Raw genomic sequence first — 24,322 nt, forward strand, 5'->3', positions numbered from 1 at the left:
CCTGCAGCATTTAATGGAACCCCCGATGCTGTTAAAACCCAGCTTCAGAGCCAGACACATCCACCCAATAGTTTTAGACACATTTGATCACTGTTTAGAGTGGGTAAGAAGACAAGCATTGATCTTCATTAGGGCCTCGTGGACAGCAGAAAGAAAAAGAGAGAGAGAGCGAAAGAAAGCAGCGGGAAGAAGGAATGGGGAAATTATGAGACTGAAAATGCCTTAGGTGCTGTTGACCATTACTACAGATGGACAGTCCTGTATGTCATTAGAGCCAATATGGTGTGCTTAACAGGTGGCAATGCTGTCACTGATAGTTCCCTGCTCTCTGAGCATCCTTCACGGTATCTAACACTGCGGCTGAACCCTTTCAGAGCCTGAGCATGTGTTGTGTGTGTACGTACACACCTAATGCTCTTATGTGTCCTAATGCTCTTACGGATGTTTAATCTTGCTGCTTCGGCCCTATGCGGAGCCGCCTGAACTGCTGCCTGTCGAATCAACGGGGACGTGTTTTTCTGCGCCTTATAACTGAGATGATTATGATTTAATAAAGGGCTGAAGTGAACTATGTAGCCCCGCGGCAGACGTGCCAAGTGCCGCTGCGTACTCAATCTACAGTGTGATACTAAGCACAGATTCAGCATTTGGAGCGCGCGTTCATATACTCATTACGGCGTCTATAAATACAGCACTGGCCCATTATGCATTTTAACATATTTTATGGTAGGTAACATCAATTATACGCAATTATGGTTGCGTTAAATGATAATCAAATTGGGGGGTTGGCATAACAAGCATCCATATGTTTATGTCAGAGGACTCATTGCCAGTGAGCATATGCAGGGGCTTTATGATAACAATATATGCTCCTCTGTAACTCCGTAATGAATGCATTTCCTTCTTGATCTTAATGTATGGACATAAATTAGCACATCTTTTGCATTCAAAAGCAGTGGCAGGGTGTGACGCATGGGGAAAATAAGTTGCACTATGAACCTATCAGAACAGTGGTCTCATAAAGCCATGGGTCTCCCTAGGCTGTTCCTAACAGGCATAATTTGGATGTACAAAATACATGTACAATGTACAAAGGTGCAAAGGATGTACAAAGTGGAATGATTGAGATTTGGTACTTGAAGTGTTTGCAAACACCATAATTCCTCTGTGGGGTTTTGTGTTTGTGGAAGTGATGTTTTGGTGCTTGGTTTCTCTTGATTATGTCTCAGCCCTTTACCCTCCCCTGAATTTTGTTTGATTAGCTTTGATTTGAAATGTTGTGGTTTACTAAATAAGATTCACAATTCCACAGTTGTTTTGTCAGCAACTTGTTTGGCATCTATTTATCTGGTTTCTATCAGTCTGTCCGTCCATCCGTTATTCCGTCTGTCCGTCCATCTGTCGTTATATTGGATTTTTAAAGACTTTTTCAATTAAATTCTGAATGGGATAGATAGGTAGGTAGAGGTCGGTCTAGGTGGCAATACTAATTTTTTAAAGCAATTTTAAATCAGATTTTCCCCACTTCAAGCTCTGATAGAACTGAAATTACTGAAAAGTGAGGAGGTCTGGGAAGGGTTAGTTTTAGTGTAAGTTTACTTTAGTGTAAGTTAACTACACAAGCAGCTGTAATGTTTTTATGTACAGTAATTCATCCAGCTGAATGAACTGATGAGACTAACAGAGAGCTAAAAATGAGAGGTAGCAGCCATTAGTCCTAAATAATTGTTTGTTAAATAATACAAATCCACTTAGGTCTTCAGAAATCTCCTCAGACCACTAATAACGCTCTGTCCAGGAGAATCTCTAAACAGCATTTTGAGCTTTGATCTTTCACTTTCTTCATTTCGAATTTCCAAATCCTCTCATGGCAAGTGCATCAAAACACCATAAAATGTGTTGGAAATGCTTTATGAAATCCATTAAAAAACACTCACAAACACTTGATTTTTGTAATTTCATGGCAGCTCTGCTATCTCCAGTCGGGTGGCTTTTGAAACCTTTTGCTCCAACAGTATCTTGATATTTCAGATTCGGGTCTCACTGAGTGTATATCTTAGTTTAGACTGGGGTTATGCACTACTTCTGTTTCATGCATTCAAAAGAGGCTTGTTTTTGAGGAATTACATGGATCCTGATTAATGGTTAGGAATTTGTTTCATCAGAAGTGTTGAGGTTTTTGAAAGTGACCTTGTGGCAGACTGTGATGTTATCACCACCAGGCATCATTCATTGACTGACCGCAGGGTGTTGTACTCTTTTCCTGCCGCTGGCTGCCCCATCGCTTTTCTGCTACTATTTGTCTGCCCATGAGTCTCCTCACCTGCTAGAAGCCAAACGTGGTGGGTGGGGGTATGGTGTTATATTAATAGCACCGTGCAGCACAGGTCAGCTGAATAAAGTCAGTAAAAGCACATAATGACAGCAATCAAACGGACCCTTTACTAGTTTATTGAAAAATTCTGTTCAATATGAGACTTCTTAATCTGTCAAAGTCTCCTGTCTATTGAAAATCGGATCACTCAATAGTATTAATGATATTTAATTTACTGTATATTTTTTTGTGCTGCCTTTGCAATGTTAAAGGCTATATAAGACATTAAATACAGTACACTGAAATGGGGTTCAAATGTTTACATTAAATCTCTGGAAAGGTAGTTTGGAAGTTTGTGTTACAGTATATGCATGTGATTTTGGAATCTTAGGAATAAAAAAAGGTAATTCTGACTTTATTTCTCGAAATTAATTTTATTTCTCACAAGATTACTTTATATCACACAATGTAAACAATGTAAAGTCATATAAATGTGACTTTATGTCTCACAACTGACTTTATATTTATATTTATTTCCCACAATATGACCTTTTTTTTTTGCATAATGTGACTTTATATCTTCTCACGATTGCAACTTTATTCCTCAAAATAAGTGATTTTATATCATAATTGTGACTTAATATCTCTAAACTGAAAATGTAAAGCCACCCTGGCTTTTCAGTATATCACGGTCGTGAATTTATATCTCATAATATGACTTATCGCAATGTGGCTTTATAGTTTAAAATGTGACTTTATATCAGTGAAAATGTGCCATTATATCTCACAGTTATGAATTAATATGTCATATTATGACTAACCACAATGTGGCTTTACAGTACATCTCACTATGTGAGTTTATTTCCCAAGATTGGGAAGTTTTATGTCACAATAATTTTTTATATCACGCACTATGACTATGTTTGAAAATGTGCCGTTATAGCTCACAGTTGAGAATTTATATCTTATATGACTTCTCTCAATGTGACTTTATATCGCATAATGTGAATTAATATCTGAAATAATATGAATTATCTCAATGTGGCTTTATATCTCGCAATATGAGATTATATCTGAAAATGTGCCGTTATATCTCACAGCTGTGAATTTATATCTTATATTATGACTTCTCACATTGTGACTTTATATTGCATAATGTGACTTAATATTTAAAAACGCTGTTGTTATTTCGCGCAGGTGTGAAATTAAATCTCAAAATCTGACATCTGGCAATCTGGCTTTATATCTCACAATTCTGTGTTTTTTTCTTTTCAAAATTTTTGCACAATTGCCAATTTAGTTTATCCGCTGAAGTGAAAAAAGGGCTTCACTTGTGAAGTGGGAAATGATCCGCAGTGGGTTGTGATGGCCTTTTGAGTCCCAGTCCATCCCTGGACTGAAGCAACCTGTTTGTCATGAATTAATGTTAAGTGTGTTTGTGTGTGTGATAGAGCGTGTTGATGCCCTTGTGTTCTTACCGTATGCTCCGGTGCTGGTGGGTCCTACAGGCAACCTGTAATGTATTACGCCCTCCTTTCAAGCTGTTGCTTGGAGGAACAACACACTGCATCATCAACCAGCTGCCTGAACCCCTGCACACTTTCCGCAAGCTCCAGGGCCCCCCGACTGTCACAAGGGATCCTCGCAGATTCTCTGCGAATCCACCTGCGTAGCTTTGCACAAAACACACCAAGATCTGAGACAATCTGTTGATAAAACCTATAAACGAATTCAACAGGAGCACGTTTGTAGCACAAAGCGCATTTTCGGGATGAAAAAGATGATGTTAGGATGCCACCGTGGAGCTCCAAGCTGGTGAAATTGAGTAACCTTGGAGCATGTGCAAATTTCGTGCTGTGTATGCGTTTGCAGCTCTGGCACACTGGGTTATTATATTTCTCATTTCTTGAGCACTCGGGGAGCATTTTGAATATGTTAGGTTGGCAGGGGTAGATGGTGGCTGTCACTGGCATTTTAATGGGGTGGGTCTCTTGGGGGGCCAAAATGGCGTAGCGTGCATGATCTGGCCACACACACACACACACACACACACACACACACACACACACACACACACACACCACACACACACACACGGCTTGCCTCTTATTATTCCTAAAAGCATGGCCAACAAGCTGTTCTAAAACACTGCACATTCAAATAGAATTAAATATCACTACAAAGCAAGGGAGGGGGGATGAGTGAAAATGAGAATAAAGTGAGAATAAGACACAGAGGGTGAGCGACAGAAAAGAGAGCATGCAGGGGCAACAGTTACAGCACACACACGCTGCGAGAGAGATCATCAGTAATAATTGCGCAATGTCTCTTTCGGAACGGCTTTGTGTTTTCTTTCACTCTGTCTCTTGCAGTGAAAATCATTTAGCCTCCAGGCTGGAGCTCAGCAGGAGAGAGAGAGAGCAATTAGAGAGAGAAAGAGGAGCACACAGGTAAATGATAAAGGAAGATGCGGGAATGATGCTGAGATGCCGAGGTGAGCGATGGGGTGGGCGGCGGAGATGACGGATGGACAGAGAGATGGGCTAGGAATGAGAAAATGTCGGAATGTTAATGCCGCGGAGCAAATGAGCTGGAAATGCTCGCAAGAGGGGAAGAGAGGGTCAATGCGGAAAACACAAACAGTGGGGTCCAAAAGTCTGAGATCATTAGTGAAAATTATCAGCATAATAATAGTGAAAAGTTGCATTTTCAGAATGTCTCAGACTCTCAGTATTTGGTTTTGTCGACTCCAAACTTCATGATCATGTTCTCCAGTGTGATTTAAGAACAACTCAAAGAGCATCTTGGACTTCAATGGAACCAAAAACTTCTGATTGTCTGTACAAATGAGTCGAACATGGTCAGTGTCACAATTTTAGAATACTATTCCGTCATTGATGAATAACTACACAGGAACAAATGAGTGACGCAATATTAACACTCTAGTATATAAAATAATGTATAAAGAATATATAAAGAATGTTGTAACCAGACAGTTGACAGCACCCATTGACTTCCATAGTATTTTAACCTAACTGTCTGGTTACAAACATTCTTTAAAATATCTTCTTTTGTGTTCAACAGAAGAAAGAAACTCATACAGGTTTGGAACAACATGAGGGTGAGTAAGCGAAATGTTCATTTTTGGGTGAACTTTTCCTTTAAATGAGATTTTAAACCCCCAGATTTTCAGTGTATCTTCAGACTTTTGACCCCACCGTATATATGCAAGCTCATGACCTTGGAATCCAGTGAGAGGGATTCTTACAAAATTATTTATTTTTCAAAAAAAGGAGAAAAGGCACAGTGATAAAGCACAGCAAACAAGGAGAGAGTAGGATGCAAGAGAGAAGGAGGGCTAAGAAAGAGCGAATGAGAGCGTGGTTAAATACCATTTTATTATAAACCCCTGTGGAGAAGAAATTCAAACGTGTTTCTGTTCTGAGAGTGGGAGAAGTAGAGGAGAGGGGGAAGGGGGAGGATCTAGAGAGTCTTTTATAAGTGAAATTCAAAGAGAACATGTCTAAGCCATTCTCTTCTCTCCTCTCTCTTTATTCTATTCACTGCCTCTCCCTGTGTATCTTTCAAATCAAGATAATGCCACACACAAGCGTTTTTTGTGCTTTTTTCTTCCTTTACCCACACTTTCATCACATGTAAATGTGAACTTATTTTAATTTCTCTAACAAATGGTGCTATCACATGGCATTCTGCTATTTTCTGATTCCAGAGTAATTTTGACTATTATTCTCTCGCACAACAGAGACACAGCCTGCGTAACACGATGCAATAACTTGACAAGCGATAAAAGTGATCTTTTGCATGTAGGTCTTTGTAGAGTTTTTCCTTTAGTCATGACTGCAGTGAGCAACAGGACATTTTGATGATTGCTTTATTCTATTTCTTTAGGGTTGTGCTTTGTAGCCCCACCCACTGTGAAATCTCATTGGTCCAAAATTTTGTTTAAAAGTTTGGGGTCAGTGATAATTTATTTATTTTTTATTTTTATTTTTTTACAGAAATTAATACTTTTATTCAAATCGAATGCATTAAATTGACCAAAAGTGACAGTAAAGACAATTATAATTTTACAAAATATATCTATTACAAATATAATGCTCTTCTTTTGAATTTTCTGTGCATCAGAATAGTGAAAAAAATCACTATTCCCTCAAAAGTAATCAGCACAACTTTTTTTCAACATCGATAATAATAATTCGAAATGTTTTTTGACCAACAAATTGGCATATTAGAATGATTTCTTAAGTATCATGTGACACTGAAGACTAATGGCTGTAAATGCATCCTTGGTGAGCATAAGAGACTTGTTTTAAAAACATAAAAAAACGTACTAGCCCCAAATGTTTGAACGATAGTGTAACTGTTAAACATCAAATGTTTTCTGACTGACTTATTATTGGATGACTAAGTGTAATCTGACACATTTTGTGAACCAAATGAATTATGTGACATGAAATGCAATATCTCATAACAAAATGAAGTTACACTTTACTGCATTTAATCATGCACAGAAACACAAAAGCCAGTTGCTTTTCATCAAATGTAAAATCCGCTATTCATTTCAGACACAAAATTCTGAACTAGTCATTTCATGCATGGAATTTACACAAGTTCATTCCGTTTGCACACATAACTGTGAATTACATTTTTTTTATCAACATTTTTGAATAACAGAAAACACCTTTTGCAGACTAAACGAAGGGGTTCCACTGACAAAATGCAACTGGCTTTTGTTGTTATGTGTATGAAACACATTATGGTGTAACAGCATTTTATCATGATATACTGCAATTTGTGTGATGCAATTCATACGGTGCATGAAATTAGTCAGGTTACACTTGGTGCCCCATAGTGATTGTGTCACATTGGACAGCAGTTTTGAATTCAGCTTGGACTGACAAATTACTTGTTGTATTGCTCTTGTTTAGGATATGGTGTGAGTAGTTTATATTTCATATACTGTGACAGTCTAGATCAGTGTTTCCCAACCCTTTTCTAACAAAAGAAAACTTTTTTTTCCCCATACAAATAATATGCTTCACAAGCTCCTATGCATCTGTGAACAGTTCATATAAATGGACCAAATTACCCTCATATTGCGCCTTCAATTTTACTGATTGGCATATGAATATCACTGCACATTTTCAATCTGCGTGCCTTTCTTTGGATTGCACCTATTTCACTGAATACTGAGAATTGTTTCACAAGAAACAAGGTTTTTTGGCTAAAACTGTATTTCGTCTGGTATTTACCCATGGCTTTTTAATTAAAAGCTCAAAAGGTCTCAAAATTACTTTAAAAGTTTAGGTTTTTTTCAACTAGCCTAATTCAGCTAGTTTTATCTCATATTTATATTTTATTTTATTTCAGCATTATTTCGCCATTAAAAACACTGGTCATTGTGAATGGCCCTAACGTTTTCACTATAGCAAATTTGTGTGGCAAATTATTTTATTTATTTATTATTTATTTACTATTGGTTATGGTTCAGAGTAAAACATAATAATTTCCCCTTAAGTGAAATACATGCTGTGACCCACAGGTTGGAAAACCATGGTAAGGGCAAGTTTCAACAGTGAGGAAATGATATAAGGTTCACATGCCTGGCTTGTATAAAGGCTTTAGAGTTAGTTCGCTGTCAGTGATTTGCAGCTGGAGGACTGTAAGGCTTTGCTCATGCTCAGACAGGGGACGGTCATGCAGAGGGTTAACTCATGATTATGCATAGTCCAGAGTGAATACAGTGCATGACCTTGAGCTAATATTTATTCTGAATCCTCTCAGCTGAGGCTGGCCATCCGCTCTACTTAACCATGCCCACTGCCCCAGAGAGAGAGAGAGAGATGAAGAGACATTATTGAGGGAGAGATGAAGAGACATTATTGAATAGGGTGAGACATTATTGAATAGGGTGAAGCTTTAGGGGAGGGGAATTGACCTGTGCCCTAGACTGTTAAAACATGAAAATGCAAAGGTGCAGATTTGGTGCTGGTATGAATGAAACCATGTTTATTTTTCAGATGGGCATTCTAACAGACTGTGAACTGCAAAGGCACTTCATCAATATTATAGTATGAAGCCAGAGGCTACAGTCAGAACAGGTCTTTGAACAGCTTGAGCTGCAAAATTATATTAGGGCTGACAATCAATTCAAAATTTTAACCAAATTAATACATGATTAATTTGATTAAATTTCTTTCATATGTGCTGAGAAAATGCAGGTATATCAAAGACATTATTCCATTCAATAGTGCATGTGTCTGAGCAACAACACATCAGTGGCATTCCTGAATGAATCAGCATTTTGAGCAAATCAATTGAGAGAATGATTTGAAGACTCACTTGTTTTGTTCATGAGTGAATCAGGCTGAATTTAGAATTGCATACTAGAATACTTCTCTAGCTATTTCTACAATATAATTATAATTATATAGCATAAATAGTAAGAAATAGTATGCAATTTTGAATACAGCCACAGTGTTTTTGAATAAACAAGTTGATTCAGTAACTCACTCAGTCAATAATTTCACTTCTGAATTAATCAGTGTTTATAGAACGAATCGCTTGAGTGAGTGATTCAATTACTTTATCATAAAGGTTATGTTCCCAAATGAATCAGTGTTTTTGAACGAATTGTTTGCATGAATGATTCAATTCATAAAAACAGTCACTTGTCTTTGCAGAAAGATTCACTGAAAAATTGTCACCACATATTTATTTATTCATTCAGATTTAAGATTAGGGTAATATTTTAAATAAATTAAAATGAAATTTGAATATAGTTTCTATATAAATGTTACAAATATTATATTTAAAATATATACTCAATAATATAATTTATATTTAAATTTATGCCATAGCTATGTAATCATGGAATTTGCTCATTTCATGTTCCTCATAAACAACATAGTGATGCATTGCCTCCCTTCTCCCTCAAGAGACATTAGATGTATATTCCAGACCACTGCAAATTGTGATCCCTGTTCCCGGCAAACCCCTTGAAGAGTTACTTCAAAGGGTTTTCTCCTTTACAGGGAATAAAGCATAGAGATGACCACTTTTAAAAGGACTGCTCCCTAATGGTTAATAAACGCACTTAACATTTCTCCAGGGAGACTAACGCTTGCTATTTTTGAACTGCATGGCACGTTTTATGCAAAGTGTTCTGGAATAGCACCAAGGTAGTATTGTTTGTACTTTTATTCATACAGCCTACTCAAAGTCATACTCAGAACAATTAAAAAGAAGAAGCTCTGTCTTTTGCTAGTTAGGTTTTGGCACAGGGTTGCTCGTCTTGGCACTGTCAGACAGTGGCATAGAAGTGAGCAAACTGCCCTTTAAATGCGCAAAAGAGATTTGCATCAACATTGGTGCCCTTTTCCTGCCTACATGCTCCCCTGTTGAAAATATTAAAGTAAATAAAGCTAAAATATATGGTGTCAGCCTCAAAGCCAACCCATTAAAGTTAAACACTATTCATAAAAACAACCATGCGCTCTTTCTTCATATTTCAGCTGATTATGCTAATAACCACTGGTATTTGCATAAACTTGTGCCAAATAAAGATGGTTTTGATTTTGATCATAAATGATGCATGAAGGAGGCTGAACAACAGCAGAAAATTGGAAAAATACTTGCTGATGATGTAAAGCAACTACTCATGTGACCGCCAAACGTGGGCATTTGAGTGATGGACGTTGTTGGGTGTTTGGCCAAGCTGAGTCAGATGGCATTACATCAGTTTCAACTCAGCCTGACAAAAACAACACAGACAAAAACAACCATTCTCAGACTCTCAGCACCAGCAAATAATCTCAGCACCCCTACTAACTTGCTTGGGGCATTAGTGTAAGAGTGTGGGTGAAACCAGGCTGCAGTGTGACTCCACTGACCTGTAACCGCGGCTCAACTCAACTTGTGAAATCAACTACAAGACACCATTCTCACCTGTTCTAGCAGTGCACGACTGTTTCAAATTAGATTGAGCAGAACCGAATAATAGAAGAAACGAACCTTCTTGTTCTGGAGTTCACAGCACTGCACTTCAGGAGTCTGGCACTTTGGTGTTACTGTGTCAGACTACGCCAGGGTAAACAGCTTTAATAATGCGGTCAGTGCGCCTGGGCTGGCAGGGCTGATGTTAATTATGTGTCAGTGGATAGATAAGGGCCCCACAGTCGTGGACTCTCAGCTGGACCCCCGGGCTGCAGGTGCGGAGCCGCCTGGCAGAGGAGATCCAGTGAGGGATGCAGAATCGGTTCTAGCTGGGGGCCAGACAGATGGAAGGTCAGTCTGGGTGAGAAGACACAGTCACGCCTGCTCTTAGTCATTCAGCAGGGCCAAGAGTGGAGAGTTAACCAAGCAAGGTCATCCCGATTTGGAATTCTCCCACACTGCACCTGCAAGAGAGACCTGTCACTTCGCCAGATCAGAAATAACATAGATGTGTAATAGATTGTCTGGTTCTGTCATTTGCTCTGGTTTGCAAGATATGCCTTCAAACCGTTAAGTGGAAGTAGTTATGAAGCTACTTTAGCAGATCTTTCAATAATGACATGATTTCTGGCAGCCTTTTTCTTCATGGGGAGTGCGGCATATCTATGTTGGGCATATCTCTGTTTTTTAAATTCATTCTTTCGTTCATTCTATTTAAATACATATTTTTTAATATATACATACATATGTGTACAGTATATATACACACACACACTTTTTAGATTACCTATGCTAAATTAACATGTTAAATTGACATTATCATTGCTTAATAATTTTTTATATTATTAAAATATAGGAAAAATATTGATTATGTTTAGGATCAACAAACAGCATTGTGAAACATTGACTTATTTCTTTAGATGATCTATAATATGTATATAATTTTTATTTTTATTAACATAGTTCTTGATATTGATTAATTTAATTAATTATAAATAATAATATTAATAAATTACAATAAATTATATATATATTTATTATATAGTTTATTTTATTATATACAAATCATATATATATATATATATATATATATATATATATATATACTTTATAATAAACATTTGTTTAATTTACATATAAAATTGATCAACGTGGCTAATGAGTCATGTGAGGCTGGGTTCCTCTGAGGAGAAGCGTGTGAGCTTCATCTTCCTCACTCAGACGTGAAGGAGCCGAGGATTCTCTACCATCAGCCTTAAAGCCTCTGATAAGATTCCCTGGTCGCAAAGGGGGATTGAAACTCATAACACGCTGAGATCTGTGTGTATCGGAGTGTGTGTTTCTATAATGGTTATGTGTGTAGATGGCCTCTCGGTATCCAGGCCACCGCATTGCTGTTTAGAGCAGTCAAAACCCATTTCACATGATGGCTGAAGTGCCATTTTCTCAAACACTGTTTTTCCCAACTCACGGAGCGCTAAATAAATCTGCCCAGGAAAACACATTCATTAGGTTAATGCACAGATGCGAAATACATTTTTTTCCCTACTCCCAATGTTTTATGATTTATTGTGCTGCAGGAATGTGAAATTGAGTATACCCGAATAAGTTATTTAAGTGATTTAGAGGTTGACACTGAATATTTTTTCCCACAGTTCATGATTTATGGTTATTGCAAAAATATGAAATTGACTATATGAGTATAAGAACATTACTTTATAATATGAGTAATTTAGTTGATTTAGAGGACTAATGATAATGCCCATGTATACAAAGGAAGCTGAGAATATGTCCTTGAAACAGGATGTCTGGCAGGAATTGACATGGCTAATTTGAATGCATATTATGGTCAACTGGGTGTCAGTGCATAAATTAGACCTTTCGGATGCGGTTTCATGTATAATTCAGTTGCTTTTTAAAATGTCTTGTTTTTAAATTAACAGCCTCTCTGATAAATCCTTTATTAAGGTGTCAGCCCACTTCATCTGTGTAGATATTATACCTCATTTAGTTCCAATATTCAAATCACAGTAGGGCCAATAATGGTGCGACTGTTTAAATTCATGCCTGTTTTTTCACTAATGTGGTCAGGCATCTGCTTGGAAGTGTGTGTGTGTGTGTGTGGTTGTGCATCATGCTGTGTGTCTGTCCTTGAGTCTGTGTGAGTGTTTGTTTTGAGCCATGTCACTACGTCTGTGTTATTGGATGTGTAAATCACAAGGAGTGTTGGCTGAGGTCACGTCGATCAGGTCAATGCCAGGGACAAAAGGACACGCTCCTTTCGTTCTCTGTGACTACACAGAGGGGTTTCTCCGTGTCTTTCATCATCCCGCCATCTCCAGCCTTAACGATAGCGGCAGCTTCATTAAGGGCCTCGTTAAGTCTTGTCGTTAAGGCCTGTCGTTAAGGCGGGTCATTAAGGCCCTTCGTTAAGAACCCCGGGCTTGGAATGGCAAACTGCTGGCAGGCTTGACTGACCAAGAGCTCAAAGCGGAATTAATGGATGGAATCAGGAATTCCAAAGCCATAACACAGCAACAGCTTCGTAGCTGCCCGCTCTCCTTAGCAACGACACTAGACACCTGGACTGGCTGCCACGTATATCCCTCGGCTGGTTACCAACTGAAGCTGAGGTACTAACACCTGGTATTAACATCCGTTTCAGCGAACCAATAACAAGGTACCAGGACTGAAAAACAAGTGTGGGGTCCAAAACGTTTTGCATCTTAGAAAGAAAATTACACTTGTATCAAAAACATCCATTCTGTGCATATGTACCAGCCTCATGTCATAAATTTGATTGTAACACTTATACACTCACCTAAAGGATTATTAGGAACACCATACTAATACTGTGTTTGACCCCCTTTCGCCTTCAGAACTGCCTTAATTCTACGTGGCATTGATTCAACAAGGTGCTGAAAGCATTCTTTAGAAATGTTGGCCCATATTGATAGGATAGCATCTTGCAGTTAATGGAGATTTGTGGGATGCACATCCAGGGCACGAAGCTCCCGTTCCACCACATCCCAAAGATGCTCTATTGGGTTGAGATCTGGTGACTGTGGGGGCCATTTTAGTACAGTGAACTCATTGTCATGTTCAAGAAACCAATTTGAAATGATTCGAGCTTTGTGACATGGTGCATTATCCTGCTGGAAGTAGCCATCAGAGGATGGGTACATGGTGGTCATAAAGGGATGGACATGGTCAGAAACAATGCTCAGGTAGGCCGTGGCATTTAAACGATGCCCAATTGGTTATAAGGGGCCTAAAGTGTGCCAAGAAAACATCCCCCACACCATTACACCACCACCACCAGCCTGCACAGTGGTAACAAGGCATGATGGATCCATGTTCTCATTCTGTTTACGCCAAATTCTGACTCTACCATCTGAATGTCTCAACAGAAATTTTGGTGAGCTCGTGCAAATTGTAGCCTCTTTTTCCTATTTGTAGTGGAGATGAGTGGTACCCGGTGGGGTCTTCTGCTGTTGTAGCCCATCTGCCTCATGGATGTAATACCAGGTGTAAACAGGGACTAAACCAAAGTCTTGACTGTTCATGGTAATTGAAAGGGTGCTTTTTTAAAAGAGTATGGATGCAACTCCTGCGCCCTGGTAAATTTTTCTACTCTCCATCATGGCTTCCTAATCATCCACATAATTGGCTACTTCACACTGTCTCCTCTCCACTGATAACTGGTGTAGCATCATCCAGGTGGATGCTGATTGTGGAGACCCCTCCACCCATGCTATAAAATGCTTTGAGCAGTGGTATTGGAAAGTACATAGAAAAGTTTTTTTGTTGTTGTTGTTTTATTTTATTTATTGTGATTGGCCTGTGGAAAACATAATTCATATTTACTAATTATTGTAATAAACATCTAAATGTATTAATAAAATAATGTATTATTTTTATTATACAGTTGTAATCGAAATTATTCAACTTGCAAATCAGGTTTATTGGTAAAATCTACAGACTTTCAGCTGTTTGCAATGAACAAATCAAACAAAAGTAATTGAAATAGTTCAACATAACAAATGTTTCAAGTGGTTTCCCCAAATTCAAGCCCTTTATGACAAGCATCTTTAGTACTTAGTAGAACACCCTTTTGCTGTTATGACCTGCTGCAAACGAGATGTACTGTATAACCAGACACCAGCTTCTGGCAGCGTTTCCGAGGAACCTTAGCCATGAGCGATGGCCTCTGGTTCAGTAATATTCTTGGGTTTGCGTGCTGCAACCGCCTTCTTCAAATCCCACCAGATATTTTCTATGGGGTTCAAGTCAGGTGACTGATGGCCACTGTAGAATCTTCTAGGACTTCTTCTGTAACCAAGCCATGGTGGAATTTGAGGTATGCTTAGGATCATTGTCCTGTTGGAAGTTTCAATGATGCCCAAGCTTCAGCTTCCTCACTGACAGCATGACGTTTTCTCCTAGGATTTACTGATACTTCAATGAATCCATCTTGCCTTCCACACGTTGCAGGTTTCCAGTGCCAGAGGATGCAATGCAGCTGCAGAGCATCACCGATCCCCACCATGCTTAACTCCAGACATTGTGTTCTTTTCAGCATATGCTTCATTCTTCTTCCTCCAGACATACCGCTGATTAATAGGGCCAAAAGGTTCTAGTTTTGTTTCCTCGCTCCACACAACAGAATACCAAAACTTCTGTGGCTTATTTATATGATTTTGAGCAAATTGGAGGTGATTTTTCTTGTGCTTTTAGGTCAGTAATTGTGTACGTGTTGGAGTTCTGGCATGAAAACCACATGATTTTAGTATGCGCCTTACTGTTCAGGCTGAAACCTCAGTGCCGGTTGCCACCAAGTCTTGCTGCAGGTCTTTTGCAGTCACTCGAGCCGTTGATAGCTTCCTTTTTCTGCCCCATCCAGGTAGTGTAACCATTGTTCCTTTAACTTTGAACTTGCGAACTATGCTTCCAGTGGTGTATCAAGAACATTTAGTTCCAGCACACCTGGTGCAATTAATGAAGCCCTTGATTAGTTGCATTGGGTGTGCTTGAGACAACACCTGTTTTGCATATTTGTGCTATTGTGAGGGATTCTATTCAGGGGGTTGAATAATTTTGAGACTGCAGAATTCATTAAAAGTAGCATTTTCAGTTGAATTTGGGGAAACTACTTGAAAAATTTGTTGGGTTGAGCTATTTCAATTACTTTTGTTTGATTTGTTCAATGCAAACAGCTGAAAGTCTGTAAGTTTTGCCAATAAACCTGATTTGCAATGGGGGTTGAATAATTTTGATTACAACTGTACATGCTGGATGATGTACAATTTTGCAGACTTGTACAATTTTATTCTGTCAAAATTTTTTTACATGACATTTTAAAAAGAAAAAATACTGCTTTAGACTGAAGTTGAACTTTTAAACTACATCTGAACATACTGAGGAATGCTTCCTGATACAGCTAGCTGAGTAGGAACGCCTACTACCAACCAACAGTACAGAGACCTGGAGACCTCAATGTGAACACCCCTCGACATGGAAAAAATGGTTTTATCGCTTGCCAACTTGTTGCATTACGCCTGGATATTGTACACAAAAAATGTGTGTATCACTGAGTAGAATGTTTTTCTTAGAGTTTTTCTCATCACTGCCCGCAGAGTTTCAGGGCATTCTTTGGGGATTTAACATCTATGCAACCACATGTTTAGTCTCAAAATTCAGTCTGCAAAAACAATGAATATTCTGATTCCCAAAAAATCTCCATTTTGATTCCATTGAGGGAACATACTCAGCTCTTTCCACACTCGAATGCCTGCAAACATAGGACACGCTCCCATTTGTCTTCCAAACTTGCTGTGTGGCACTTTTTGTAGAAGTTGTGCTGTTATGGGGTCTTTTTAAGCAGCCGTATTCTGGCCACGTAGAAGCGATAATGAGGATGAATGCTGATGCTTTCCCCACAGTCTTCTTTCTGAGCGTCACGCACTCCCTTTGCAGCCCAGGCTTTGCTCACTGCATGAAGGCTCTTTAGCCATGAACTGCTGCTGATCCGGTAACCAGACTCCGCCCGCAATCAATGCCTCGAGTACGAGTGCTTCACGCAAGGCTGTGTGATCATTACCGCCCATCTGTACTGTCTGCGGATGAGCCCCCGATGTCTTCGCCCATCACAGTGGCGTCAATATTTCAAGATTAATCATCTATTTGACTGTTTTTGCTTGATTGGAATGTCTGTTTTTATAAAGTCTGTATTGTTTTGACCTCAGTATACTGTATATTTGTTCTTCTGAACACTTAAGTCTCTTGTAATCTTTCTGTCTCATCCTTTCCCTCTCTTTTTCTCCTCATCAGCTTCACACTGACATGGACAGAGGTGATGGACGCACTAAGTACGTGCTGCGGGGTGAGGGGGCGGGGTCAGTATTCGTGATTGACGAGAAGACGGGCAACATCCACGTAACCAAGCCCTTGGATCGGGAGGAGAAGGACGAATACCGTCTGATTGCCACGGCAACAGACAGTCAGACAGAGCGTGCCCTGGAGCCCTCCTCCCAGTTCATCATTAGAGTGCAAGATATCAACGACAACCCACCTGTCTTCGAGGACGGACCCTACAGCGCCACAGTACCCGAGATGGCGAACATAGGTAGCGGAAGACAGCATATGCTCATCCCTGCTAGCATGTTTTTTTCTCTGTGAATGTCAATGATTTTTGAATAATGCAGGATTCACGCTGTCCCAAAAATCATCCGATGAAAAGCTGAGGAAACGCTCTCTATAATTTGCGCCGTTTAAATGTTAATGACGCTCATTTGGTGAAATAACCTCTTGCTTTTATCGATTTTACGTCCGTTTGAGTCAGGCTCAAAATATTACCCCTTGACAGTCGTGGTTGTTTTGTTTAGCCTCAAATAGGTTTAATTAATTTCAAAGCATCGCTTCCGCAAACAAGAAATATTCTGCGCTGCATCTGAATGCTTGAACCCTTGCTGGGGTAAACGAAACCCGAGCGCCATTCAAATCTATATTCTAGCAGTGTGAATGCGTTATCAGTCTAAATTGTGCCTTGTTTCTTCAGTTCCGCTCAAATTGAATATGAATAGATTTCTCTGAGCCGGTACATGTTGCGTCAACCCGGCAGTCATGTCTGTTTTTTGATCTGCCTATCTGATTGTTCGTTTACAGTGACAATCTCTCTTTGCTTTCTTTCTCCTACCTTATTCCATTTGCCGCTTCTTAACTACCTGTGAAAGATCTCTAATCAGACGGCTCCCTCCCCTCAACCCACAAGCTCTCTTGGTGACACTGTCAGGCCTTTGATGTCTGAAAACAGCAACAGCTGCTCCCACAAATCCCTTCGTCCCTCTGAGCTTGTCAGCCGTTGCCCCATGGGAAACGTAGTTCTCTTTCCATTGTACATATATATGTTCTTTTCAAACCGCTTCGGTCCTTCGCATGAAGCTCTTTGATTTATGTGGTTGGAAAAAAGTCCATATCTGTCAGGAACGCAGGAGAGATTCGAGACATGAGGGAGTTATGGGAACAGGGGAGGGTGGCCGCAGAAACAGGCATAGAGATTGAGAGAGGGAGCAAATGGGGAATTGGAGAAGGAGATGAAGAGAAATGAAGTGAGACAGTCAGAGGCGCGAATGAAAGAAGGTGTGCGGCTGGGGAGAAGAGAAAGTGAATACTGTATTTGTCACACTGCAGCAGGGGGAGAGAGGAGAGGAGAGAGGGACAGAATCTGTCAGTCATTACACGGCTCTCTCCATTTAATGTGCTTGTCCTGTTATGACTTGTGTTCATATGTGCTGTATTGATCATATCTTATTGTCTTTCTCCCTGAAACTATTCCTCAGGAACCTCCATTATCCAGGTGACGGCTTCAGATGCAGACGATCCCACATATGGGAACAGCGCACGGCTGGTGTACACGCTAGTTCAGGGGCAGTCGCACTTCTCAATGGACCCTCAGACAGGTGGGTTTTTCCCCCCAGGAACTGATTTTTGATCTATCATGCCCTTTAAGAAAGTCTTGATTTTGTTTTTGGGGTGTACTAAAAAATGCTTTCATGATTGATTGTTCAAAAAACACATTATTTTTCACATATTTTACATTATTACAGCACCTCACTCCCCAGTCTGGCTCGAATGCAACATTTTCCTAAGGGGCGGTGAATAGCTTTACAAAAGCGAGAGCTTACAAAAGCTACAGTTAACACTATATCAACACTAATGTTGGCTAGCAGGTGAGCAGAGGCAAAGCTTTGCCCTTTGTTTACATCGTAGCAACTAGGGGTGGAACGGTACACAGAAGTCACGGTTCGGTTCAGACATCACGGTTCAGTACGAGTTCGGTACAATGGAGGGAAAAGCAAAACAAAAATGCAGAAGGCTTGTGCATGTCTCAGGCTGTACCACCAAAGGAAAATAAATTACTTAAGCCTTGTATTTTTTAAATACGTTTTATTAATAAAGTAAAGGCATAGAACCAGTTTATTTGTAGTGCACTGACAATAGTTTTATATAATTAGTTTATTAATTAAATTGAGATATGTTTGGTAATTGTACCTGAATGAATTGAAAATTAATTTGCTACATTTCAGATTATTATATTTGTTTTCCTTAAAATTATAATTAACAGTAACTTAAACTCTTTGCAGTTTGAATGATGTCCTGTATAAACAAAATGACAGAGTATGTTTTTATGTTTCCACTGTTCGATTGCGCCCGCGCCTCACACGCACACACACACACACACACACACACACACACACACACACACACACACACACACACACACACACACACACACACGCACACAAATATAAGTAAACACTTTGCGACTTTTCGATGGCGCCCACGCCTCTCTCTCTCTCTCTCTCTCTCTCACACACACACACACAACATATTTCAGCATTGCAATCTTTACATCGCAGCCTGCTTCAGAGCTAAGGCGGGGCTACAGATTAGGTGTCCCTAAAGAACCCGCGTATCTAACAGTAGTTCCGCATTACATTAATTAACCGTGTGTTCTCCGTGTAAATTTATGCACCGAACCATGACGCCCGTACCGTTTCGGTTCAATACGAATACATGTACCGTTCCACCCCTAGTAGCAACTACATAAAACTTATAATTGGAACTGTTAATAGAAAACACAACTACAAATAATAAGACATACTAGTTGTGATCCACAAACAACAGATTGTCCCTACAAAGTGGGAACTGCTCCATTTCAGGAGAAGCTTTTGTGCGTAGCCTGCATTCTACTCTCTTAGGTTCTGGAAGCTGTTCTCCGTAAAATGGGCAGCACACAGATACAGTAAATGTTGGGGTTATAATGTTCAGGAACAGTGTTTAAAACTAATTTTAACCACTCTAAGTTCATCAGCCTTATGAAGGTCAAACAAATGAGTTTTGGTAACGGGATGAAAAAAAAAACAGCGTCTCTTTGACAAAGCAACAACACTGTCTTCTCTTACGCAGCTCAACCAGGCCTCGTCCCCTTTTTTTGCGTATTCCGTGGGCGGGGATTATTTAAATGAGTAACATTGTGACTTCACAAAACCCGAAACAATCACGTTGTAGTCCAAACGAGTCGTTCACTGTAGTTCTTGGAAAGTGAATTCTGTTAATTAAAATATCTCCCTTTGGAGTGGACTTTGAGCTTTGTAACCTTACAGATCTATTTTATGCTCAAACAGTAACATTACACACTACTAAAGTTGAAAGGGCGAAAAAGAAGTGAAAAAGCATAATAGGACCCCTTTAAATCGTTTGTTTGTCTTTGTAACACAAATGAAGATATTTTTTAATGAAACCTGTGAGATTTATGTCTCTACATTGAAAGTTCATTCCCCCTAACCTTTCAAGCTTCAAAAAGTTCATTAAAGCGTAATACATATGAATCGAGCAGTTAAACTCAAGTCTTCTGAAGAGACACGATTGCTTTATATGTTGTACAGATTTAATTTAGGCATTTATTCACATATAAACATTGATCAATGGACATAGAGCACATCAAATAAGTAATTGATGGGGTGAATATTCCTATTAAACTATGAAAATCCATAAAATAGACTAAAGTGTCAGCGAAAAACATGCTTGACATGAAATTTGTGAAGATCAATTATCATCTGTAAAAATCCATTTTCACAATCGAGCATCATTTTGATTACAAGCAGTAAATTATGCACAAAGTGATTATATTATTTCACTCTGTATTTAGCAATGCATAAAATTCTAGCTATGAAATTAGCCTTAGCAAGACAAAGGAGTTGGACATTGTTTTCCAGAAATGGAAAATGTTGTTGCCTACCGAAAGGGTCAACATCACTCGTCAACCAGTTTCCCTATCATAGTATTGCTTGTGACCAGAAAGGTCATGCTGTCCACCTGCTATGCCAACATCAAACCAGCACTAACAACCATAAACCAGGTATGTTTTCAGAAGGGTTTTTGCGCAGGTTTTTGATACGTGCTGGTGTTCATGCTGCCAGTATGAGTTCAAGTCTGGCTTGCATCTTTTTTCTGATCTTGTTTTTCCCATCATTTCCCATCTTCTTTCTACTGTACAATAAAAGTTGGAAAAATAAAGGTCTCTGACTGCAGAGTATGCAATAACAACAACACAATAACAGTAGATACCACTAACATGAGGAGATCTAAAAAAATTGATATGAGAAACTGTTTGAAGAACCGCTTCAAGTGTTTGGCTAATCGGTTGTCCATAGAGAACAAGTTCTTAATCAGATTATCACCGCCCTTCATCCTTGAGGGACAAGTGAAATCACTAAGCCTCAAGTTAAGTCACTAAAATCAGTGAAACATACAATAAAATGCTTTTGTAGAATAGAGAGTCTTCAGTTTCATGTTATACTCTCTTTAGGCTGGTCTCAGTCCCTGATCAGCCATCAGCACGACGCTCACTACCTTCAAAGCCCTGATCAGTTCCCCCTCTCTCTGTCATCCCTTCATCTCTCTGGTTCTTTCCTCCTTCCTCTATTCCTGGTTCTTTCCTCCCTCTCTGCAATGCTCGTTAATCCAGACTGACTTGGCAGAAGTGTATTCATACAAGCTGAGCTGCTGCACTTCTAACAAATGCTGCAAACACTAACTTAAATCACACTTCTGAGGACTGTGGAAAAAAGAGAAATGCTTCAAAGTGGGACGTCACCACAGGTTTGTGAATAGTTAAATTCTGTCATCATTTACTCACCTTCATGTCATTCCAAACCTGTATGCTGTTATATTTTCAGTGGAATATAAAGTCAAATGTTTTTAAGAATCTTTGCGTAGCTCTTGCCATACAATGACAATTCAGTTACCAAGCAGGACAAAATGGACATAAATCACCATAAAAGCATCATAAAAAGTAGTCCATATGACTCACTCGTGCGTCATATTCCAAGTCTTCTGAAGTCATATGATAGTTTTGCAAGTCATTATTCACTGATGCCACCAAAGCTCACATCTAGCCTGCATCTCCAGATTAAATGATTCTGACATTTTTAATTGATGATAAATTGTCCCTTTGGCTTATATACAGCATTTAGTGAGTAATTTTAAATTGGCTTTCTTTTTTGGGAACAAATTATGTTTTTCGCTTGATTGGCTGAGGAAAGATTCGTGCAATCTGTCGACTTAAATGTCAGTCTGTTTCTCACGTAAAGATATTGTATGACTTCATGCCAAATGGGATACTTTTATGGCTTTTTTTTGTGTGTTGCTTACTGCCATTATATACACAACCATTCAAAAGTTTGAGGTCATTGAGATATTTTTTTCTTTAAAGTAATTAATATTTTAATACAGCAAGGAAGCATTAAATTGATCACAAGTGACAGTACAGACAAGTAAAGGCTGTTCTTTTGAACTTTCTATTCACAGTTTTCACAAAATTATTAAGCAGCACGGCTGCTTTTTAAACTTGTATAATAATCAATTTTAATAAACGACAAATCAGCATATTTTCTGAAGGATCATGTGAAACTGAAGTAATATTTCACAACATTGCTTTTTTACTGTATTTTAAATGCAGTCTTGGTGAGCATAAGAGACTTTCAATAACAAAATTGTACCACCCCCAAAGTTTTAAATGGTAGTTTAGGTGCATAAAGAGTCTTAAAAATATCACCGGTGTTCTACAGAATAAAATGACAGCATGCGGGTTCGCAATGGCATGAAGGTGAGTAAATGATGACAGAATTTCTGTGTGAACTTTTCTTTTAAATGGCAAGCTTACTGGCCTCTGCGCTCTGCCTCTGTACCTGTCAGAGGGTCTGGTTTGTGACCCAGAGGCTGGTGAGAGGCTTTTATTCAGGGTTACAGGGGGGCTGTAGTCATTTGAAAAATCACTCCTGCTTCTTTGTGCTGTAGAGTGGAATTGGCTGAAGTGAAGTGAGCACAGGGTGATTCTACACGCAGTGGGGACTGTGTGGCCTATCTCTATGTGTGAGCGTAAGGGTTGAGAATAGAATGATGGGTATTTGTGTGTATGACAGGCTAGAAAAAATGAGGCGAGAGAAGGAGCGAGAGAGTGAAAGATGAATTTTACTGCACGCACGGATCCATTGTGCGAATGTTTGTGTAGCAGTCGGTGTATTGTGCCTCTGTCTATGTGGATAATGGACTTCCTTCGTGTTTTGATTCCATTTGGCCGTCTAATGAAACCTAATTAATTTTGTTGACATTTGTGGACCCCACACTGATATGAATGAGAGGGCTTTTTCTCCTGTAGTTTTGTGAATGCTAATCAAGGATATTAACCTAATTCTGTCGTGTATGCATTGCATGGCATTCTTTTTTACTCATTAGCGGGAATTAGCATTCTGAGCCGTAGCACTCTGAAAGGTCTCCTCCCATATGCAGTATAGTGTGTATCCATACAGTAGTTAAACTTCCTTGTGATATTTTAATAAACCTCCATTGTAGACTGTTGTCCGATGGTAGGAGTCTCACACGAGTGACCTTGTCCACTGGGACGTGTTTCTACAAGCTTATGGTCTGAGAACACATGGAAGTTATTTGATTCAAGGAGATGATTGAATTTGTGATGTGCTTCTCTCTTTGTCTCTTTTTCTCCCTCAGGCATCCTGCGTACTGCAGTTCCTGATCTGGATCGAGAAGCACAGGATCTGTATCTGGTGGTCCTGCAAGCTAAAGACATGGGCGGACATCTTGGTGGCCTGTCAGGAACGACTACAATTACTGTACGATTGACGGACGTCAACGACAACCCTCCGCGCTTCATACAAAGTGAGTAACTTTCCTTATCTTACATCAAGTCTACATCTATGTCCCATACAGAGTTTACCATGGTACCAATAGTGTCTGTCAAATTACCATAGTGGCTACAATAAAAGCCATCTTTGAAAAAAAGACACTCTTTGAAGTATATCCCATGTAGAACCATTTGTATTCCTAAAGCCCACATGAGAATTAGCTTTTTCTCCTCCATGGGTTCCCACAGGAATTTTCAGGGAGCTTAAAGTAAATTAAAACTTTTTTACACACAATCATACACAGATTTGGAAGTGATGTGCTTTAACAGCCAGAGTTAATAATGTTGCGGACTAAAATGGTTGTCTGATTCATCATGCATATGAACTTATTCTTGAGGTAGTTGTGCTACTTTCACTACCATTCAAAAGTTTGGGGTCAATCAATTTGTTTTCTTTTAAATTATTTAAAAGAAATTATACTTTTATTCTGCAAGGACACATGAAATTGAATTTCACCAATTCCTACAGCTTCTAATAAAACAGGATTGGCAAGTTAACATTCTAGGTTGGCCTTCAACTTAACACCCTATAAAGCTTGGCATTAGCCACCATTGTCATCAAAAACAGAAGTTGACATACTCTTTCAAGCACATTGCATCTTAAAATTTAACAGTACTTTGGGAATTTTGTCGATACTATTGTTGATGTTAAATTTAAATACAACATAGTATGGTCTAGATGTTAATGCATGTGTTCCAAACATGTTGAGCTGTGGCGCTCATGTAGTTTAAATCATATCGCTGCCCCATTTTCTCATCCCCTTCCTGTTGTTTCCATCAATAAGAGT

At 39.1% G+C, this 24,322-nt stretch overlaps 1 protein-coding gene and 2 long non-coding RNA genes across 5 annotated transcripts in view; 2 read left to right on the forward strand and 1 right to left on the reverse strand.

Annotated features, from left to right (window-relative positions):
• The window catches only part of cdh24b (cadherin 24, type 2b), a 135,806-nt gene that overhangs the window by 63,788 nt on the left and 47,696 nt on the right, over positions 1–24,322 (forward strand). For all 3 annotated transcript variants that reach the window (XM_082173430.1, XM_082173432.1, XM_082173431.1), the window contains exons 3-5: positions 16,601–16,895; positions 18,109–18,228; positions 23,342–23,509. In XM_082173430.1, the coding sequence (XP_082029556.1) occupies positions 16,601–16,895; positions 18,109–18,228; positions 23,342–23,509 (583 nt within the window). The remainder of the gene's footprint in view (positions 1–16,600; positions 16,896–18,108; positions 18,229–23,341; positions 23,510–24,322) is intronic.
• Positions 18,548–18,798, forward strand: LOC309501592. The gene is made up of 2 exons (XR_014206946.1): positions 18,548–18,653; positions 18,694–18,798. It is a non-coding gene; the product is annotated as an uncharacterized lncRNA (long non-coding RNA).
• LOC309501591 lies at positions 18,646–19,269 on the reverse strand. Its single transcript, XR_014206945.1, has 2 exons — positions 19,158–19,269; positions 18,646–19,125 (listed from the first exon to the last, which is right to left on the reverse strand). It is a non-coding gene; the product is annotated as an uncharacterized lncRNA (long non-coding RNA).

This window comes from Leuciscus leuciscus (genome assembly GCF_965113295.1).
Source record: "Leuciscus leuciscus genome assembly, chromosome: 6".
NCBI lineage: Eukaryota > Metazoa > Chordata > Actinopteri > Cypriniformes > Leuciscidae > Leuciscus > Leuciscus leuciscus.